General features: G+C 41.0%; 1 protein-coding gene across 3 annotated transcripts in view; it reads left to right on the top strand.

Moving 5' to 3' along the window:
* RPN2 (ribophorin II) overlaps positions 1-22225 on the top strand; it is a 55976-nt gene that overhangs the window by 26997 nt on the left and 6754 nt on the right. For all 3 annotated transcript variants that reach the window (XM_036825397.1, XM_036825398.1, XM_036825399.1), the window contains exons 8-14: positions 619-737; positions 1714-1819; positions 13366-13457; positions 15475-15589; positions 17896-18090; positions 19359-19445; positions 20977-21072. In XM_036825397.1, the coding sequence (XP_036681292.1) occupies positions 619-737; positions 1714-1819; positions 13366-13457; positions 15475-15589; positions 17896-18090; positions 19359-19445; positions 20977-21072 (810 nt within the window). The remainder of the gene's footprint in view (positions 1-618; positions 738-1713; positions 1820-13365; positions 13458-15474; positions 15590-17895; positions 18091-19358; positions 19446-20976; positions 21073-22225) is intronic.

The raw sequence follows: 22225 nt of genomic DNA, 5'->3' as shown, positions 1-22225 counted from the left end.
GGCCTTTGGCAGTCTCGTAACCTCTTCGTGGCCTCAGTTTCTTCATCTGTAAAATAGAGATAGATTATGCTATGTCTCAGACGATCGGTGGGAGGATATATATAAAGGCCTAGCCTGGTATCTGGCAAATAGTCGACTTTCAACAAATGAGTGTTATTACTGTTATCCATATTACTTCAGTTTTCCCATTGCCCATACCGTCCTAAAGTATTTTTCTTGCTAATAATTTTTTTTTTAAAGATACCGTAGTAGTGAAGTAGAGTGGGTAGATCAGGGGATCAGAGAGAAGGAAACATTAACTGTGTGATCTGGAGCCAGTCATTTTCTTTCTCTGGGCTCTGGTTTCCTCATCTGAAAAATGAGATCATTGGGTAAGATCATCTTTAAGATCTTCCCCACCTCTAACATTCTGTAATCTGTCCCATTCCCAAACTAATTGTGTTTTCCTGTATTTGATTTCCCATAGATAGTAGACCAAAGGTCAGTGATGGTTTCCTAAAACAAGATGGTTCTTTCCTGGCAGAGCTTGCTCCCTATGGGTAAAGCACGCACCCTAGAAGGAAAATCTGTACTCCCTCAGCTTTTGTTGCTACAGATAATTTTAAAATTTATTTCCAGTTGCAGGTCACCAATGTTCTGTCCCAGCCTCTGACTCAGGCCACTGTTAAACTAGAACACGCTAAATCCGTTGCCTCCAGAGCCACAGTCCTCCAGAAGACATCGTTCACCCTTGTGGGGTAAGAACTGAGCACATCTCTGTAGGGTGCCAATATACTTGTTTTGGAAAGTTAGCCTGCAGCCAATATAACCCAGATTTATGTGGTTATTACCACGATCATAAAACCAAATTTACCTAAATTTAGGATTATGCTTTATTTATAATAATATGAACATTTCCCCCCATAGGATTAATATTCTTCTGTAGTCTTATCTTCAGTGGCTGTGTTATTGTTATGTAAATTTTAAAAAAAATTAAGGATCAATTTTTATATGAAACTTTGTTAAGTATTAAATTAGTAAGTTAATGAGATTGGGAACTGTGAGTTTTAGAGAGAAAATGCATTTCTTACACAGTCGTAAAGATACATAGGCAATATGTGAAATAAAAAAGCAAAATCATTTTTACGAATGATCAGTAAAATGGTAAATGACGTTGGGGGTTTTGCGATGTAGTTAGAGTTAAGAATTCTCTACCTTTCTTTTTCCCCTTTAAAATAAAAATTATTAATATTTTAAAATTAAAAGTAAGATGTGCCCTTTTTAGGAAATTCACAAAGCACAGGAAAGTAGAAATAATGCAGAAAATTACCTACAATTATACTACCCTACACCAACCTCTTTGAACATTTCTACTCTTTTTTTTTTTTTTTTTTTTAACGTAATTGGTATCCTACTGTAGACTTAGCTGTTTTGCATTTAATTGTGGAAGACTTACCCGAAGGAGGTGGGATTTTTAGGAGCTGAGAGGGGGAAAAAATGAAAAGAAGACTTTCGAGACTTGAAAAAGGAGGTCATTTTAGATCGTTTTGAAGTTTGCCCCTCATTATAATCTGTAACTGAGCAGGAGGTGGCCCAAGGCGGGTGGGAAGTTGAAAAGTGAAGAAGTGGTGCAACCCTGGACCATCTCAAGGAATGCCTCACTTCGTAGGCCGTTTGTTATATTTGTGACTTTCCTATGTGAGTTCTTGCTAACCCCACTGTCATTCTTAACAGGGATGTTTTTGAGCTAAACTTTGTGAATGTCAAATTTTCCAGTGGCTATTATGACTTCTCTGTCAAAGTTGAAGGTGATAACCGTTATATTGCAAATACTGTAGAGGTAAGTGCTTTTCTTGTCATCCCCATCGCCATGTTAATATACACAAGGAAATGACCAAACAGGCACATAGCATTAACCATCTGGTATATTGACTTCACTTATGACCAAGTTAACATGAATATGTTGAGAGGGATAGGTTTGAACTATGCTGTTTGACAGACTTAGCCAAGAACTTGATCATAGCAAGTTTTCTTTTATTTGTAAATTGTTCATTTTCCATTATAATTTAGCATTATTATCTTACATAAAATTTAGGAAGTAGAAAAAATTAAAATCACCCATAGGGGCTTCCCTGGTGGCGCAGTGGTTGGGAGTCTGCCTGCCAATGCAGGGGACACAGGTTCGAGCCCTGGTCTGGGAGGATCCCACATGCCGCGGAGCTACTGGGCCCGTGAGCCACAATTACTGAGCCTGCGCGTCTGGAGCCTGTGCTCCGCAAAAAGAGAGGCCGCGATAATGAGGCCCGCGCACCGTGATGAAGAGTGGCCCCCGCTTGCCACAACTAGAGAAAGCCCTCACACAGAAACGAAGACCCAACACAGCCATAAATAAATAAATAAAAATTAAAAAAAAAAATCACCCATAATTCCACTGAGATATAAATATTCTTGAGATGTTTTCTGTGGTTGGCCTTGATAGATTTATTTATTTTTAATTAAAAAAATTTTTTTTGTTTTATTATTCCCCATGATAGATTTAGAAAAGTGCTTGATGCTAATTAGGGGACCAAAAGCATCAAGTGACCTGTAGCACCATAATGAGTCTGTCTGGGTAAAGTACAAAAGAAAATTGGTAATCCTTCCTAATGAACTATGTTTCAGATGTTTAGCTGACTCTAGTTTTGTTGAAGATCCACGTGGTTTTAAGGATGGAAGGCTATGCCTCATTTATCTGATGCTTTGTGGGAATGTGGTATTTCACATTAGTGGTTTTTCTAGCTAATTGAAGTTTGCCCCTTCAGGCACTGTGGCTTTCATTTTAACCTTTTTGGGTAGAAGTTTATTTAAGATGAATTACATATTTTCCTACTTTTTTAAACTATGGGATATGGTTTAACCTCTTATTCTGGCTTAGGATCATAAGTGTGAACCCTTTATTGAAAGCCTGTGACATGAACAGTACAGTTCTATGTGCTTTTGCTTATTTTATTCTTACAACAATCCTAGCAGATGCGTGGAGTCCTCTTCGTTTCACAGACGAGACCCAGAGGGGTAGAGTAACTTGTCCAAAACCTCCAGCCTGTCTGTGCTTGGGTGGATCCCCTGCACAATACTGGTTTAGTCACTGTGCCTTAGTGAATATTGAGCTAGCTTAGAGGCTGCAGAGCTGTGTGCAGCTCCAGCCACTGGCCTATTTATAATATTACTTTGTCCTTACTGCTGTCATTTCTCAGTGTCTCTGCCACTGTGTCTTTGTTGCACCTACTTGACCACATTGTCACGCATTCTGTTGGGTCAGGGGAACTTGAAGTAGTACAGTGCCTTTCCCGAATAATTAAATATATGCTGTTTGTGACAGCTATTTTCTTCGCTATTCAAATGTCATTTTCCACTCACTTCTCTTTTTTAATGAAACTTTTTCATCTTGAAATAATTTCAATCTTAAGTTATAAAAATAGTATGAAGAATTCCTGTATACCCTTTACACAGCTTCCCCAAATGTTAACATCTTATGTAACTGTAATATTATTGTCAATACAAGGAAATTAACAGTGATACAATACTATTAATTAATCTATATAACCTTAATTCAAATTCCACTAGGTATCTTACAAATGTCCCTTTTCTGGTCCCAGATTCAACCTGGGATCACATGTTCCTTTAGTTGTCATGCCCTTTTACTCTCCTCCAATTTAGGATAGTTTGTCTTTTGTGACCTTGACACTTTTGAAGAGTACTGGCCAGTTAGTTTGTAGAATGTCCCTCACTTTGGGTTTGTCTGATGTTTCCTCATAATTAAATTCAGGTCGTGCATTTTTGGTGAGAATACACCAAAAGTGATGCCCCTTCTCAGTGTATCCTATTAAGAAGTATATGCTGTTGATATGTCTCATTGCTGGTGATGTTAACCTTGATCACTTGTTAAGGTGGTGTCTGCTAGGTTTCTCCATTGTAAAGTTGCTGTTTATCTGCTTTATAATTAAGTGTCTGGTGGAGTGATATTTTGAGACTCTGCAAATATCCTGATGATCTTGCCTGTAAGAGTTATTAATGTGGTGTTTGCCAAGAGGTGATTTTCTCTTTCATTCTTTCTACATTTATTAATTGGAATTCTACTGTAAGAAAAAGCTGTCCCCCTTCCCCTGCATTTAGTTATTCAGTTACTTATAATACTTTGGATTCATGGATACTTATTTTACTCTGTAGGTTATAATCCATTACTGTCATTTATTTTTTTTGCTCATATTATCCCAAATTTGGCCTTTGGAGAGCTCCTCAGGTTAGCCCCTGTGTCACTTCCTTTTACTGAAAGGACAAGGCAGCTAGAAAGTTTGACCTTTTCAAAAGTGGGGCATTACTTAACATAGTTAGATCAAACATTTATATTAAAAGTTTGGCAGAAAGGAGGATATTTTCTGGAACTCTAGTCTCTCTGCCTTTTCTCTACCTCATGTCTGACCTTTTTGGGCAGGAGACATCTGATCCTAGTCCATTCACTAACACAAGATTTGGACAGAAATTATTGAACCTTGAAAATCCAGATTCTTTCAATTTTAGTTTCCTGCATTAAGGGGCCTTATTTGCAACTGAACACATTGAAAGGCAAACTTTTTTTTTTTTGGCCTGAAACCTCCTTCCTTCTACCTATGCAATCTTGATAACAACATATCCAGTATAAGTGCCATACCCATACATCACAGCCGTTCTTAACCCTTCCTTTCTTTCCACTTCTGACTTCTGGTCAGTCACCATGCCCTGTTGATTCCACCTTTAAGTGTCTTTTGCATGATTCCTTTGTTTTTCAGCCTCAGTTTTCCTACTTGGGTAGATCCCAAGTAGGTAGATAGGTAGTTTCCAGCCAGTTTCACTGTCTTTAGTCTCTGCCCCTTCCATTTAATAAGCACCGTAAACACCACTAGAATGATAAAATCACAGTGTTCCCCTAGTTAAACATTTCTTTGGTTCTCTATTGCCTGTGAATAAGGTCTAGACTCCTCATTGTGGCTTTAGAAGGTCCTCCACAGAGCACATGCGCATCCTTCATTGTGGCTGCGTCCCCATCCCCTCAGCCCTAGCTGCTCTTGACCACATACTCGTCCTCATATACATTTTACGTGCCCAGTACATGTAAAGCCTTTGGACTTCTCTTGTTTCTTCCATGGGGAATGTTCTTCCCCTCCCTTGCTGAACTACTCATTCTGTAAGGTCTAGTTCAAATATTCCTCCTTCATCTGTGCTCCCATAGGATTTTAATTTAATTTAATTTAATTTTTTATTTTGGACTATTTAAAAGATACAGAAAAGAACAAAGAATAATATAATGATTGTCATATACCTACCGGCCACTCATCTCCCTCAAGCCCTAACATTTTGCTATATTTTTCTCCTTTGTTTTATTTTGGTAAGAAATAAAGCCCTATAGATTGAATTTAAGCTCTCTGTGTATTCCTCACTTTTTCTTCCTCTTTCCCCAAATTTGAGGTGTATGTTCCAATGCCAGTTTTTATATTTCTGCTACATATGTATTTTTAAGCAATTTATTGCATTGATTTGCATCTTACCAAAATTTATATGCTTCATTATACTGTATGTATCCTCTTGCAATTTGCTTGATTTCACTCAATATTAAAGACAACTAGCCATATTTATGCACGTAGAACTAGAGCTATATGCATAAATATGAGTAATTTTCATAAAATTGTCTTCCTTTTATGAATGTATCAGATTTATTAATTCATTTTCTGTTGTTGGACATTAAGACTTTCACTGTTACAGACAATGCTGCTGTGAATATCCTAGTACGTTTGCTCATGCACATTTTGTTTATCTAGAATGAAGTTGTGGGATCGTAGGGTATGTTCATCTTCCAGCTTTATTAGGTTTTGCCAAATTGCTCTTTTCTTCATATTTGTACCAGTATTTGCTATTATGAGTTTGGATAATCTGATGGATAGGAAATGGTATCTTGTTGTTTCAGTGTTTTTCTTTGGTTTCTAGTGAGATTGAGCATCTTTTCTTGTGTCTATGGGCCATTTAGGTTTCTTCTTCTGTGAATTGTGTATCTTTTGTCTTTTTCTTTTGGTTTGTTAGTCTTTTAATTATTGATTTTTAGGAGCTACATATATTCTGGAGCTATATATATTAGTAAATCCCTAGTTATAAGCATCAGATATTGTCCCTCAGTGTTGCTTTATGGCATCTTTCAATGCACTGAAGTTCATTTCAATGAAGCCTGATTTAAAAGTCTTTTTTTCCCTAGATTGTACTTTTTGTATCTTCAAAAAATTCTACGCTGCTCCAAGATCAAAAAGATATTCTCTAATATTGTCTTCTAACAGTTTTAAAGTTTTTTTCTCCCATATATTTAGGGCTTGTCTACTTGGTTTATTTTTGTTACTGTAGTATTTTATTTTTTACACCCTGTCCATAATTATTCTTACTGCATTGTATTACCATTGTTTGCTTATAAGTGTTGCTCTTTCATTGGGCTGGGTGCTCCCTATGGGCAGAGACCAAATCTTATTTTTTCAGTGCTTAGCTTCCATCTCAGACCACTTAAAAGAAGAAAAGGATGGAGTGGTCTAAACATTAAAGATGTTTCCCCACATTCCAAGGCCCTTAGAACTATGGTAATTCATCTTCTAGGGGTGAGCCTTTTACCCTACACAAAGTAGCTTTCTTTTTTCTTTCAAATAACAGCTTCACTGAGGATATATGTAATTCACATACCGTAAAATTACCCAGTAAAAGTATATAATTCAGCATATTTAGTATATTTAGATGAGAGTTGTGCAACCACTACCACCATCTAATTCCAGAGCATTTTTACCACCGCCAAAAAGCAACCCTGTGTCTATTTGTAGACACTCCTTATGCTATAGGAATATATCCTCCTCCCAGTCCTGGCAACTACTAACCTACTTTTTGTCTCTATGGTTTGCCTATTTGGGACATTTCATGTAACTGGAATAATAAAATACGTAGCCGTTTGTGTTTTTAACTTAGCATAATATTTTTAAGGTTCATTCATGCTGTAGCATGTATCAGTACTTTATTCCTTTTTATGGCTAAATAATTTAGTATTCCATCGTGTGGATATACCTCATTTTTGTTTATCCATTCATCACTTGATGGACATTTGGGGTATTTCCATGTTTTGGATATTATAAATAACGCTGCTCTTTACATTCATGTACAGGTTTTTGTTTGAACACCTGTTTTCAGTTCTTTCAGGTTTATGCCTAGGAATGGAATTGCTGAGTCATATGATAACTCCATGTTTAACTTTTTGAGGAACTGGCAAACTCTTTCTCAAAGAAGCTGCACCATTTTACATCCCCACCAGCAATGTGTGAGGGTTCCAGTTTCTCTATATCCTTACCAACTCTTGTTATTTATTATCTGTTTCATTTTGGCCATCCTAGATGGGTGTGAAATAGTATCTCCTTGTGATTTGATTTGCATTTCTCTGATGGCTAATGATATTGAGCATCTTTTTATGTGCTATTTGGTCATTTATATATCTTTTTTGGAGAAATGTCTATTTAGGTCTTTTCCCCATTAAAAATATTTTATTTTGTCTCTATTTCTTCCTTCCTCATCTATATACTTCTTTTTTCCTTTTCTTATTACATTGTTTGTCTTTTTATGTTCTTGAGTTATGAGTTCTGTATATATTCTTAATACAAGTTCTTTATCAGATATATGATTCACAGATATTTTCTCACAGTCTGTAGGTTGTCTTTTCCCTTTCTTGATGTTGTCTTCTGAAGCACAAAAGGTTTTAATTTTGATGAAGTCCAATATCTTTATTTTTCTTTCATTGATTGTGATTTAAGTGCCGTATCTAATAAACCGTTGCCTAATCTGAGAGCATGAAGATTTACTCTTATGTTTTCTTATAAGAATTTTATAATTTTAGCTCTTACATTTAGGTTTCTGATCAATTTTGAGTTAATTTTTGTATGTGCTGTGAGGTAGGGGTTCAGCTTCCTCCTTTTACATGTGGATGTGCAGTTGTCCCAGCACCATTTGTCAAAAAGACTGTTCTTTCCCTATTGACTTGTCTTGGCACCCCAGGTACTGTTTGACAGCTCCCCATTTGCTCTAGTTCCTGAAGAGAATAGGGCAGAGTCCCCACATTCTAGCCCTTTCCCCCCGATCCCTTTCCCTTTCCGGGACTCCCCCAATAAACTATTTTCGTGCCAGCTGCAAAAAAAAAAAAAAAAAAAAATCAGTGTGACCATAAATGGTTGCAGTTATATTCCATTAATCTATATTTTTATCCTTATACCAATACTATGCTGTCTTGATTGTTGTAACAGCTTGGCTTTTTGTTACATCAAATTTGGTGTTTGCACAAGTGTTTCTATGGTCGTTGGAAAAATTAAATAAGTACAAAATAACAGAAATGGCTAATAGCTGTTACTCATGCAATGATAATAAGCTCCCATCGAGGCCATTGCTGTCCTTTTCCTTCCCAGTGATGGAGTAAGCGTTAAAAATCTCCTCTCCATTATGTTAAGCTTTATGCGTGTGTGTGCGTGTGTGTGTGTGTATGCCTGCCTATGTGCACGTGCATGTTCTGACCTCTGTCACATATGCAACTTTACTTTGTAATTTCAGTAATAGTCATGCTTAGAGCCTCAGAGCGGGTCAGCAGGTCCTGTTTACTCTCCTGAGAGATGCTTGACATTGGTCAGAGTGCATTAATGGTGGTTTGGTGTGGAGGGCCTGTAATAGCACTCATTGACATTGGACTTGCTGTCAGGGGAAGCATGGGTTTTAGAAGCTGTCATTAGCATTAATTGCCCCTAATGCACCATCATTTTTGACAGTAATGAGCTAAACAGGGAGGTTATTACTCTCAGCAGAAAGACTGCATTTCCTGGCATTAAAACATTTTTTGAGGTGTATGTGGCGTGCAGTACAGGCAAAAGAAGGACTAGTTGATTCACTGTAAAGCAGGCTTAGCTGCATTTAAAGTGGCTAAACAAGTCCCTTTCTTATTATAAAAACTAATCCTGCAGTGTTAGTTTGAAGGAAGAAGCAGCTAACCAACAGGGATCCTACTCTGAACTCTTTACAACAGGGTTTTGAAAAAACCTCAATTTGCTTTAAGAGAGTAGCATAAAAATGCTTTTCTTTTCAGTGTTTCCAGAGACCCATTTGTAGTAAGGTTTTAGGAGCGGAAGGACTTGTTTTAAATGGTTCCTTATTTAAGAACAGCCCTGCGGTGTTTCTGTGCAACACAGAAAGCTGTAACTTAGGAGGCCTTTAAAAATTAGGGCTGAGAGCAAACCCAAAATGACTTGAGTTCACTGCAGTTTGCCCTTTCATTATTCCATGTGTCTGTATTGTGAACGCTTAAAATGTCTTCAGAACAAACATACAGTTGAATCTTGATTAGCAGGCTTTAGTGACCGTGTTATTATTGAAAGTTTATAGTCAGGATTCTAAGTAAAAACCCGCAAGTTGATGGCTTCCTTATCACTATAATTAGGATACACTGAGGAGCCTTACATAAGTCTTTAAACATGTTTGTGTTTATCCATCTGTTGAAAGGGAGAGTGATTGTCTTTTAAATCATATTTATTGGGTGGTACTTTTTTTTTGGCTGTACTGCATGGCATGTGGGATCTTAGTTCCCTCACCAGGGATCCAACCTGCGTCCCCAGCATTGGAAGCGTAGAGTCTCAACCGCTGGCCACAAGGGAAGTCCCTGAGTGGTACTTTTTGATACAAAATCGTTTATAAAGAAGAAAGTATTTGTCACACAATGCCATTGCTCAGATAATCCCTATTTTATTTTTATTTATTTATTTATTATTATTTTTTGGCTGCGTTGGGTCTTCACTGCTGAGCGCGGGCTTTCTCTAGTTGTGGTGAGCAGGGGCTACTCTTTGTTGCAGTGTGCGGGCTTCTCATTGCAGTGGCTTCTTTTGTGGAGCACGGGCTCTAAGGTGCGCTGGCTTCAGTAGTTGTGGCTCGTGGGCTCTAGAGCACAGGCTCGGTAGTTGTGGCACGTGGGCTCAGTAGTTGTGGCTCATGGGCTTAGTTTGCTCCGCAGTGTGTGGGATCTTCCTGGACCAGGGCTTGAACCTGTGTCCCCTGCATGGGCAGGGAGATTCTTAACCACTGCGCCACCCGGGAAGTCCCAATCCCTATTTTTTAAAAAAAAGGAGTAAAATATGCATGTAGTTAAAAAAATTCAAACTGCAAAAAGGTATATAATGAAACATTAGAGCCTTCTCTCATCCCTTCAGTCCAGTCCCTCTCCTTAGAGCAGGGGTTCCCCACCGCCAGTACCACTCCGCGGCCTGTTAGGAGCCAGGCCGCACAGCAGGAGGTGAGCGGCTGAGTGAGCAAGCGAGGCTTCATCTGCCGCTCCCCATCGTTCGCATTACCGCCTGAGCCACGCCATCCACCCGCCCACTCCCCCACCCCCACCCCCACCCCCGTTCATGGAAAAATTGTCTTCCATGAAACTGGTCCCTGGTGCCAAATGGTTGGGGACCGCTGCCTTAGAGGAATCCATTAGTAACAGTTAACTGTGTATACTTTGAAAAAGAAGGATGCCCATATCATTGAATGTATGCATATCCTTTCTTATTTACACAAAAGTGATCATTCTATGAACAGTTGTATTCTTTGCTTTTGTTACAAAGTAGAGGCTCCCAGCTTCCCCTTGGGGTCTGTTCAACTTGATGGCCTCCCCCGACCCCTCATCCCCCGACTCCCCTGCCATAATTCACCCAGTTGCCTGGACTCAGTGACAGGCGATGTTAAATATAATTCTGCCAATAGATTGCTGTGTATGCAAAAGTAGGTGGTGATATCTCCATATCAGTCCATAGACACCTAGGTTGTTCTTTTTAATTGCTCCATAGTAGTTCAGAGTGTATGTGTATATATCATTATTTCTCTAACTAGTCTCCTCTTTATGGACATTTAGGTGGGATGATGATTTTAAAATCACATTTACAAATTAAATGAGTGAGTCCTTAAGAGAATGAGTCGCAGAAGTGAAGAGGGAATTATCTAGTTAATGTTGATGAAGATTGCAGAGTAATTACCCGTGAAAACAGATTATTTTTATAGCATGGAGTATTGCTAAACTCCTGCTTCTCCTGAAACCGGAGGACTGCCTAAGCCCTCCTGCTACACATTTCCCACTCCCCAAACAAGGGCTGCCGGAGGCTGACTTGGGTCACAGTTCCTTCTGCTGTGCTTCCATAGCACTTTGTCCATCCCTGCATTAAAGCAGCAGCCTGGTCTGTTATAATTTAGCTTTGCCTTTATGCTTCCCTTTAGGACAGGAAGTGCATCTTGCCATCTCTGTCTGTCCCTGCACCTAGGTGTTCCAGATGCTCTAGGGAGATATAGGGAAGTGGTCTCAGTGGGGTGTCTTGCTAAAAATCAAAGCTCTTTGGCTACTTCTTTGCCTGAGCCTTCCACTCCAGTTTTTCTTCAAATGGAAGTGCTGTCAGTGCCTCTGTGGGTTGAGCTTTATAATAGCAAAGTTGGCTCTGGTTCCAAGCCCTGAATGAGTTGTGAAGCTGTTTGCTCAGCAGAGTGCCCAGGAGCCAAAGTGGAGGATACCAGCTCTCTCCTTGGTGGTTTATTCAACTTGAAGGCCATTTGTTCCCCACCCTCCCCCACCCCCACCGTAGTTCACCCAGTTGCCTAGATTCAGTGACAAGCTATGATGCTAAATATAATTCTGCCATAGGCGGCTGTGTATTCAAAAGTAGGAGGTAATAATATGCTTATAGCCTTCGGTAATCTTTTACATTTAGGGTTTTTTTTTTTTTAAAGCAAAACAGAACACCCCTATTCAACCTGATAATTGAGGTTGTTGTCACAAAATAGTTATTATGGAGGCTGTTAAAAGGAATTACTTGATAACTATCTTTATCCCTTTTAAATTTTTCTTCTTTGCCCTTGGTTTGAGGTTCTCACACCTTGATAGTGCATTTTAGAAAAATGCTGAAGCTATCCTTCAATTATTTGCCCAGGCTTCTATCTCTATTCCTTGATCCTAACTTAGACCGTAAACCAGTGTATTTGGCAAGGATTTCTTTAAGCATTACATTCAAGCTTATCAAATATTTGGAAGTCTCACAGATATGTTTACACATTAAAAGTGCCTTGGGATTGCATAATTTGCACATTCAAACTTAGATTTTAAATAAAAAATTTAAATAAAAAAAATAAAAAATTTCCCGAGTAGACTTTTAGCATGTTTTCTGTCTCTTTTGGAATTTTACGTTTATTTTAATCTAATTTAAAAAAATTTCTTGTTTACTAGCATTGGCTGGCCCCTCTTTGTGAAAATGTTTATAGGGAATGTATAGAATTTAAGCAACATAAGAGTTAAGATGGACTGGTTTGTGCTTGTAACAAACTCCAAATTTCAGTGGCTTAAAACAACAAGTTTCTTTTTTGCCCATGCAAGGTATCTTTAATGTGTCAGCTGGAGACTCTGCTTCCCATTGCCCTTACTCCAGGACCCAGGCTGAAGTAGCAAGCCCCTCTGTAGGTCGTCTATGTCCATGTCAGAGGAGAAGAGAATCACAAACCGACTCTTAAGCTTCCACTTGGAAGTGACACGCTTCTGGCCACAGCCAGTCACATGGCCATACCTGACTCCAGGAGGGCAGGGAAGTCTATTTCTGCCACATGCTCAGAAGGAGAAGCAGAAGTACTTGGTGGATGGCACAGATGACTGCCATAGCTTCTTAAATCTTCCTGGGCAGACCTATAGTCTGCTTGGCACAAACTTAAGTGTTGTCTGGGAAGTTGGACAGGAAGGTGCCTAAGAACATGGACTCTAAGTCAGGATGCCTGAGCCTGAACCCTGGCTCTGCCTTACTAGCTATCTGAACGTGAGTGAACGGCTTCATCACTCTAATCTTTAATTTCCTCATCTGAAATAGCACTACCTTAGAGTTGTGGTGAGGATTAAATGAGATCATCTTTCACATAGTAAACGCTCAATAAACATTAGCTGTCATTAGAATTGAGTACTTGTTGATTTAAATTATTTGAAGGTTACTACTTAAGGAGTTTCTCCCTTATTTATTTTAAAGTACACATGTAGATACCTACTTTTTTTCTTTTTGTTTCTCTTTTAATATATACCATTCATTCAAAGCCAAAGAAAGGAAGAAGGGATAAGAATCAAGGAGTTACTTTTAGGCCTCAAGATGGAAGAGGTAGAAATACTACCTGGATGGGTCAGTTTTAATAAAATCATTGAAGACTTCTGTCCTAGGATTTTTTTCATGCCTTTACTCACAAGTAAGAGAAAAATTTGGATATGTATATTAATTCCTGGTATACTCACCAGCTGACTTGGCGATTTTCTTCTGTGTTTCACCCTAGCTCAGAGTCAAGATTTCCACTGAAGTTGGCATCACAAATGTCGATCTCTCCACTGTGGATAAGGATCAGAGCATTGCACCCAAAACCACGCGGTAGGTGGGATGCCTCCTGGGCACAGGGAGAATCCAGGCTTGAGCTGGGCGGAGCATGCCTAGGCACCGAGCCCCTCCAGACGTCATTTCTGTGTCAGCAGTGACCCGGCTTGTACTCCAAATTAAAGAGGCTGTCATTCCTCTGGCACTGCATCAGGGGTGCTGCTTGGCATCCAGACAGATTTGGGGGTTGTCTGTATCAGTGATCAGTCCCTGAGCAAACTGTTTATTAACAGTCCACAACGAGGGAAGGAGCTTACCGCAGAATGTAAGTCTACGTCAGTCAGCTGTGTTACCAAGCACATTATTTAGTTCAGATGACAATTCTTTTTAAAACAAGACTTTCTTTGGGTTTTTTGTTTTGGCCGCACTGCATGGCTTTTGGCATCTTAGATCCCCAACCAGGGATCTAACCCTTACCTTTGACAATGAAAGTGCAGAGTCTTAACCACTGGACCACCGGGGAATTCCCTAAAACAAGACTTTCTTAATGGAGGAAGCAGTGTATTAACTTATTTTCTGATGTCATCTCTTTATCTTCACAGTCTTGAACTTGCTTTTAGGGGCCTCATGGCAACTCTCTTTGGCCCACAGTGAGCCACTGTGAGTGAGTGACACTCACAATGAGTGAGTGAGTATGCGTCTCACAGGTCCTTAGAAGTGAGATGGCAGATACCCAGCACTAGGGCTGCGAGTCCCTTTCTCAAGTCCATGGAGGGCATCACTGATCAGTCACAGCATTTGTCCCTGCTGAACTCAGAATCTTTTTTTTTTTTTTTTGGCTGCGCATGTGGCATGTGGGATCTTAGTTCCCCGACCAGGGATCGAACCCGTGCCCCTTGCATTGGGAGTACAGAGTCTTAACCACTGGACTGCCAGGGAAGTCCCTCAGAATCTTTTTTAACACAAACTTCTAGGTAACCATTAGTAATTGATCAGAGTTGGGCCAGAACACTGTATGAAGTCATTTCTCAGCCCTCTCCCAGATCCTCACTGGGTGCGGGGGGAGGGGGCATCTAGACATCTGGGTGTAGTTCAGACCCCAAATTTATTCAACTGGGGTGGCTATAGATGCCAAAGAAAGTAGGGGAACCTTCGAGGCTGTTTTGAAGATGGGATATTAGCCAGAGACTAGAAGCCAAGCATTCATTCCTTTTAAGTCACGTGGAAGGGCTAGGCTTTCTGCCTCTGGCTTGGATATTTTTATAGTGACATTGGAAATGAGAGCACTGTTGAGAATCCACTGAAATAATGTCTGTAAGAGTGCTTTGCAAAGTTTAATACTCTACATAGATAAAGAGTTGGTATTACTCATAAGTAAATATAAAGCCTAAGCATGAAACATGGCCCATTGTGAGCTCTATAATCATTTGGCTTGTTTTTTATCCCCTGGCCATCTTAACCTAAAATCCCAGGAGACAGCTGTGAAAAGAACAGTTTTCTCATCAAGCCTGCCTTTTGAGAGAATGACTTTTTAAAGCTCAATTTCAGGCAGAAAAATAAATTGAAACAGTGTCCAGGAAAAAAAACGCAGCATTAAAAAAAGAAAAAACTGTAAATACCCTTCTGTCCTTTGCGTCTCCTACCTCCTAGTCTCCCGACCCTGCTCACATATGCTGCTAACGTCGATCCTGTGATTTTTTTTCTCCTTGTGGTTTTGCCAGCACAGCCCTCCAGTCCGCCTGTGAGCTTGCATGGGGACACGTGAGCCCCACTGGTGCCTGACTTGGTTGAGTTGATATCCTTAGGTCCTTGAAGTGAAAGCCTGGAGCATCTGCACATAGCATTTTCCCCAGACGCTGATGAAAGTTTTCTCTGTGCTTTTCTCAGTCCTGGCTTTATCAGTCCAATTTGCCCTCAGGCCACAGACAATTCTCCACTCTGTCCACAACAGAAAAGTGTTACAATTGGGAGAGGGAGGATTAGGCAATGAAGTGAAGTTTGTATTCTTCCCTCTTGTCTCAGAGATCTGCAGATCCTCCTCTCTGAAAACTTACCGTATAAATGTCTCTTTCAGAGTGACCTACCCAGCCAAAGCCAAGGGCACATTCATCGCAGACAGCCACCAGAACTTTGCTTTATTCTTCCAGCTGGTAGATGTGAACACTGGTGCTGAACTCACCCCTCACCAGGTCAGGAAAAAGCGCAGACGGTTCTCTTGGCCTGAAACATTGATGTACATGATAGTTGTTGATGTGGTATATAACACTGAGTCGAGAAAATTCCGAATTCCTGCTTTCAGATCTTCACTCTGAACCCTGACAATCCATCGGGTTCTCCCACATGACACTCTGCCCCTCTTGTACTGGTTGTAACCCTGAACCTGGAATGCACTCTTCTTTTAAAGAGATTAGCTGGCATAGAAAAGATATATTTAAGGCCGATTAACACTTAATTGAGGCTTTTTTCTTTCTGACTAAAAAACATATATTAAAATAATTTTGAAAAAAGGAAAACCTAGGAAGTGAGCCCAAAGTATGCTTTTGTTCTGGCCAAAGCAGATTTTGTAGGAATCTGAAAACTAGCACTTTTTAACTTGTGCCTGCTTTGTGTTATGAAAGCAATAGGCTTCATTTTTGTTTTCCATATATAACATAATGATAATTATTATTTAAAAGATTTTCAAACCATATCTTTTCCCCAGAGAGTCTGATATGGCCCTTGTCCTCTCAGACACTTCCTTTCCTGCCTCTGTCATCCCACTTGATTGAGAATAACTGCTCTGAGCCCTGCCACATCCACGGTTGTATTGTAAAGGGAAATTCAGAGAAGTACTTTGAATGTGGAAAGATAGGAAAGAACGTGGGACCTAGTGGCCTTGGTTTAGGTGCTTTGTAGCAGTACTTTAGCAAGAGCTAGCGGACTTGTGTCCATGCTGAGGGGCAGCTTCAGAACAGACCATGGAGGTGAGTGGACTTAACTTGGAAACCTTTTTGCTTTCTGTTTCTTGTAGCTGCAGCTACTGTGCTTGTGCCCAGGCCCGGAGTGGCTGCCGCCAGCACCGCCATCCTGGCCCTTCTCTGCTTCTCCTCCCTCCACACCCAAGCTCCAGAGAGCTCGGTCAGGTCACTTAGCCACGACTGACTTTTCAGCCCCTTAGCACGTCCCAGCTCCTTCTCAGAATGGCATTTGCCAATGAAACAGCAGAAGGGAAGACAGAATATGAAGAGAAGTAATTACAAGACAAAATTGGTGGGATTAAGGTTAGGGCAGGAAGAGTTAGTGAGGAAGTGTAACTTTAACTGAATACTCGTCTCATCCAAGATTAGTTTTGGAAAGCCTGGCTTACAGACCTCCTAAGTAGAGACGACATTTTGTAGATGAGCCTGGCTGCTGCCTGCGCTTGGCGGTGACAGGAGGAAGATCAGGCGTCCAGGCTTCTGAATCCCATTCTTGGCCAAGACTGCTGGAGTCAGGAGGCTTCACAGCTCTGGGCCTCTTTCCCTAAACACTCTGATGGTTGTTCTTTGTTGCCCAGGTGTAGAGTAACAAATGAGATTTATGTTTTTTCTGTGGATCCAGCACTAGCTCTGTGACCATGGCAACTCATTTAAACCCCGTGCCTTATGATCTGTGAAATGGAACCAATCTACCTGCTTTGTTGAATTCTTTATTTTGAAACACTTGAAAGAAAAGCTGAGTGGATATTAAGTTTTGCTGCAGTTCTAATTTGCAGAAACCTTAGTTTCTTAGGCCATTGGGGGGATAAGGTGATTAGACGCATACCATCATTGATAACTGTTTGTTGACTAGCTAGTATATAGTGGGTCCTACGCTAAATGCTTTGCCTATGTTATTGTGACTCTTCACACAGATATACCACATGTAGAAGTTAATCTTTCTATCTTCAAGATGCAGAAATCAAGGCTCAAGGAGGTTAAGTAATCTGCTCAGCCAATAAGTAGTGTAACCAAATCTGTTTGTCTTCAATGCTCTCTCTGACACTGGGCTGCTCTGCTCCATTGGAACTCTGCCTTGCTATCAATCCCCAAGCCTTCTCTCCTAAGTCTTTAGCTGAAGGCACTAGGAAATTGAAAATGAGCTTCTTAAAGTTCCACCTCATTTCCCTTCTTTTCACCCTCTGGTGAAGAAGTTAATTGGGCAGCAAAGTGGCCAAAAGGCTGGCAGAAAGAAGAAATTACAGCAACAGCAAAGGGCTTAAATCATCCACAAACTGGGCATTCGGCCTACAAGTCGTTGAGAATTGGCTGGACCCCTAAGTTAAATTTCTTACACTAGCAAAAAGTTATCTCTGATCTCTGAGCTAGTAAGCAGGGTGGGACGGCCACTCCTCCTGCTTTCTTGGACAGGCCTGGCAGATCCCAGAGCTCCCACTGCGATGAAAGAGCTGACAGCCTGCTGCCTTGTTGATTTGATGTTGGGCCCAGAGAGAGTTTTGAAATTATCAGATGAAGGGTTGCGTTACTGTTCTATCCAGACATTTGTCCGACTCCATAACCAGAAGACTGGCCAGGAGGTGGTATTTGTTGCGGAGCCGGACAGCAAGAACGTGTACAAGTTTGAACTGGATACCTCTGAGAGAAAGCTCGAATTTGACTCTGCATCCGGCACCTACACTCTCTACTTGATCATCGGAGATGCTACTTTGAAGAACCCAATCCTGTGGAATGTGGTATGTGCCTCCATGTATCTTGACCCAGGCAAGAGCGGCTGTGCTGCAGTCAGCCACAGACAGCTCCTCTCCAGGGCATGGGCTCCCTACCCTGGCCCGCCCTGCCACCCAGGGCGCACGCACTGTGAGGTGAGGGGCTGTGTGCTGTCCCCATTAGTAGTCTTAGGGGCATGCACATGGCCTGGCACGTCTTAGGGGTTTAATATATAGTGATTGAGGGAATGAATGATGTATAGATTTGCCCTCATGGGTTCTAGCAAATTTCTATAAAAGTAGTACTAGAAGAAGGTTTTCATAATACAGCAAAGCACTATGGGGGGGTACATAGATATGAGATAAAGGCTTTGGCCTTTGAGATATGGCGTGGCCTCACAGCGTGGGCCAGGGAGGGGCCTAAGATTTGAAATCCAATTCCAATTCAGGATGGTGTGGGACAGTGAATTGTGGGATATGCAAAATGCTAATTAACTAATAACCAACATCTGCAAGGTGTATTAATAGTTTACATAGTGTGTTTCACTTACATAACTCACTTTTGACTGGTGTGTTGAGAGAAAGCTTGAAAGACATGGCATTTGAACTAGGGAAGAATTGCAGGGGTTTATCAGAATAGTATCTGGGGGACTATAGATTGATTGCTGGGGTAACAGCCTCCAGAAAAGCTTGAGGTGCTTTCAGTGAGATATGAGTTGGGTCCATTTTGCTGGAGCACCTGAATCTGGTCAAGAGCAGTAGGCGGTGAGGTTGGAAAGGTAGCAGAGGCCAAATTGCAGGCCTTGAGTGGTGGTTGGCTCCCTTTGCAAGACAAAGGGGCAGCTGCATTTTCTTATGTTGTATTCAAAGCTCCTTTTCTTTTCTTGGACTTTGGGCTGCTTTTTGTATGAGAGCACATTTTCATTTCTTTCTTTTTTTTTTTTTTTTTTGGTCTGAGACTAAATTACACTTCCCAGGGACATGGAGCAGTTTCTGATTGCAACTGTAACAGCCTGAGTACCAGCTGGGATTTTTGTATTAGGCAGCTCTGTGGGGCTCACCAGACCAGTAGAAAATTGGAACTCTTGCTCTAAAAAGCATTTTCAACAAATACTTATTTTGTTCTTGAAATTTTTACTGCCTCAGTTTGTCGGCTAATGGATCAGAAGGGATTGGACTGCTTGGAGCTTTTTTCAGTTATGGTCCTGGACGTGAGTTAGGAGATACTGTCCTGCTGATGAGTTTCACCTCCTTCTCTGCCCCTGTGCCTTTAATGGCTGCATTTATTTTTTTAGGCTGATGTGGTCATCAGGTTCCCTGAAGAAGATGCTCCGTCGACTGTCCTGTCCAAGAACCTTTTCACCCCCAAACAGGAAATTCAGGTAGATCCCAGAGGGGTTCTTCACTAAACATTGAAGAGAAATGTGAAATGGACACAGTGAGAGAGGGCAGCAGACCCCTGGACACTGGCTCTGGTCCCTTCTTTAACCTGTTTATATGATATTTTATAGTTTGGTCTTTGCCACCCTGTGGATCAGGCAGGGCAAATATCAGCCCCATCCTAGTGCTGAAAAAACAGGCTCAAGCTGCCCACTGACCAGCTCCCAGAAAACAGATATTTGGAGACAAAATCAGAACCCGAATCTGTTTTTCCTAAACATGCAAGAGGTTTAGCCCTCAGATCACTGCTTGATACTACAGCACAGATGGGTTTGGCTTTGTTCCTCTCTGCTGCTGCATAGACCAGGGCTGATGGAGCCCACAGGTGGACAACTCAACTGGAGAACAGGGCTTTCCTCCCCTAGGCAAGCCCTTCCTCTCTCCCGGAACTCACTTTCCTTGCATACAAATATTAGCAATCCCTGCCCAGCCCAGCCCATAGGACTGTTGTGAGGATCAAAATAGTTCACAGATAAGGAAAGAAAAGCTTTGAAAAGTTTCTAAAGCAGTTTACAAAATAAACAATAATTATTAAACAGTTTGAGCACTGGTTAAAGAAACTGAGGTAGAGCCACTCGGTGGACTGTTTTGCAATCGTGAGAAATGATCATACTGCAGTCACGGGGAAATCCCCATTTGAATTAATGTTGAAGTGTTCCAAGCAGACTACTTACTCTGATTTCACTGTTAGAAAAAGGACAAGGGCCCAAAAGCTAGAGTAGTAGGATTTCTTTTTTAAAATCCTCCTAATGTTGCTATAGCATCGTTTAAGAATGTCAAATGCAGTTAAATAGTGGAAAGTATAAGCATGATGACAGAGGGTGCTGACTGATTTATAAGGTGGAGTAGGCAGCAGTGACTGCCACAGGCAATGTTAGAAGTCCCTTCATGACAGTGGCAGCAAAGAGGAGCTGAGGTTAAAATGTTGGGAACAGGAGTCTCAGGTGGAGGAGCTGCCTTGTTATGGAGCTGGGTTGGCTGGACATTGGCAAGGAAGAAAATTTTAAAATTTTAAATTATTATACACCAGTTAGCTAATTTAAGTTGGTTAGCAAAATATGATAATGCTTACCCTAGGAACCCAGAAGCATTATGAAATCCAGAGTCCTGCCTTGGATATGTCACCCCAGCCATCCAAATACCCGGGCACCATCTTTGATACTAGGCAAATGCTGCTTGATAGGTTGCATTCTCCAACCTCTAAATGGCAATATGTCTTGGAGGGAAAAAGAGGGTTGGTCAGGAGTAGTGAACTGGTGTCATGTCTTTGGAAGCAGACCTCTGGAAGCAGAAGCCCGTGTTGAGAAGAGGCAAAAGGCCAAGTGGCCACTCACGGCCAGGAGGTTTCAGCCTCTGGGAGGCATTTCCTCTTCTTGACTGTCATTGGCGTTTGGTTCCTAGTACATATACATGGCAGCCCCTGCTGGGAAGAGCACATTTTGAAATAACTCCTGGCCTGTCTTCTTTTGGCAGCACCTGTTCCGTGAGCCGGAGAAGAGGCCCCCCACGGTCGTGTCCAATACGTTCACTGCCCTGATCCTCTCGCCCTTGCTCCTGCTCTTCGCTCTGGTGAGTAGCTGTAATTAGCATGGGCAGCGTGTCTCTGGCGCCAGACTCAGCAGATGTAGCTGTTCCAAAGGAGGCTTTGTGCTCTGGCCTCAGCACAGCTCCAGAGGGGTCCAGCAGCTGTGACCCAAACCGATGGTCAAAAAATTTTAGAATAACTAAAATTCCCCATTATGGGGGAGCAACGAGAAAAACTGATCCATTATCAAGGGGCCTGAGAAAGTACCCAATAACCATTAAAAATGGTAAAAGTGTATAGACGGGGATGCTCTGTAGGAATGTTCAGATGAGGTCAAGTGTGAAAAAAGCAAGACCGGATGCTAATAGCTATAGAAAAAGTGTGTACAGGGGCTGTGTATTTCAGCACTGTTTGGAGCATAAAACTATAAACAACCTAAAGTCCTCATAAAAGCAAGTGTTAAATAAATTATGTACATCCATACAATGGAATAATATGCAACTCATTAAAAGAATGGATAGATTTATGTACTTGTCAACCGATATGACAAGGTTGCCAAGATGTCCTATTGAGTGAAGAAGGCAAGGGGTAGGATAGTATGTTTAGTACAATGCTCTTTGTTTAAAAACCTTAAAAAGGCATCATCTATTAGTGTTGGTCACCTCTATGGAGGGGGCCTTTTAGGGAGTATAGAAGGTCATTTTTACGTTTTATACTTTAATGTACTGTTTGAATTCTTTTTTTAACCAACTTTTTTTTCCCTTGTCTCTTTTTAAAAAATTATAAGCATAGATGCACATCCTCAAAGTTCAGAGAATTTTGAGAACTGTATGGAAAACTCATTAGATCTTACTTTTGGAAAGTTGCTTGTGTTCCTAATTCATTCATTGATTTTAATAAAAGAATTATTGGTCAATCTAAATCTGGAAGGCATGCTACAAGCTTTCAGGAACCAGACCTAGGGTATGGGCACCTGTTCCTTTGAGTGATCAGAATTTCAAAAAGCATGGAACCCACAGCCAGAGCATGTGCATCCTCCCAACTGCCGGTGGGTTTATCTCACCAGTACTTAGAGAAATTAGCAGCGGTGCCAGTTACTTCATCACAAATACAGTTTCTGACCTTTCAGCCTCATGGTTTCACCTGTTTTAAAATAGAAAAGTTTGCTGTCATTAAAAATGATGTTCAGGTTTGAAT

The sequence above is a fragment of the Balaenoptera musculus genome, chromosome 15, assembly GCF_009873245.2.
Source record: "Balaenoptera musculus isolate JJ_BM4_2016_0621 chromosome 15, mBalMus1.pri.v3, whole genome shotgun sequence".
NCBI classification, from domain to species: domain Eukaryota; kingdom Metazoa; phylum Chordata; class Mammalia; order Artiodactyla; family Balaenopteridae; genus Balaenoptera; species Balaenoptera musculus.
The sequence above is the reverse complement of the archived record's forward strand: the minus strand, read 5'-3'. Positions and strand labels throughout refer to the sequence as shown.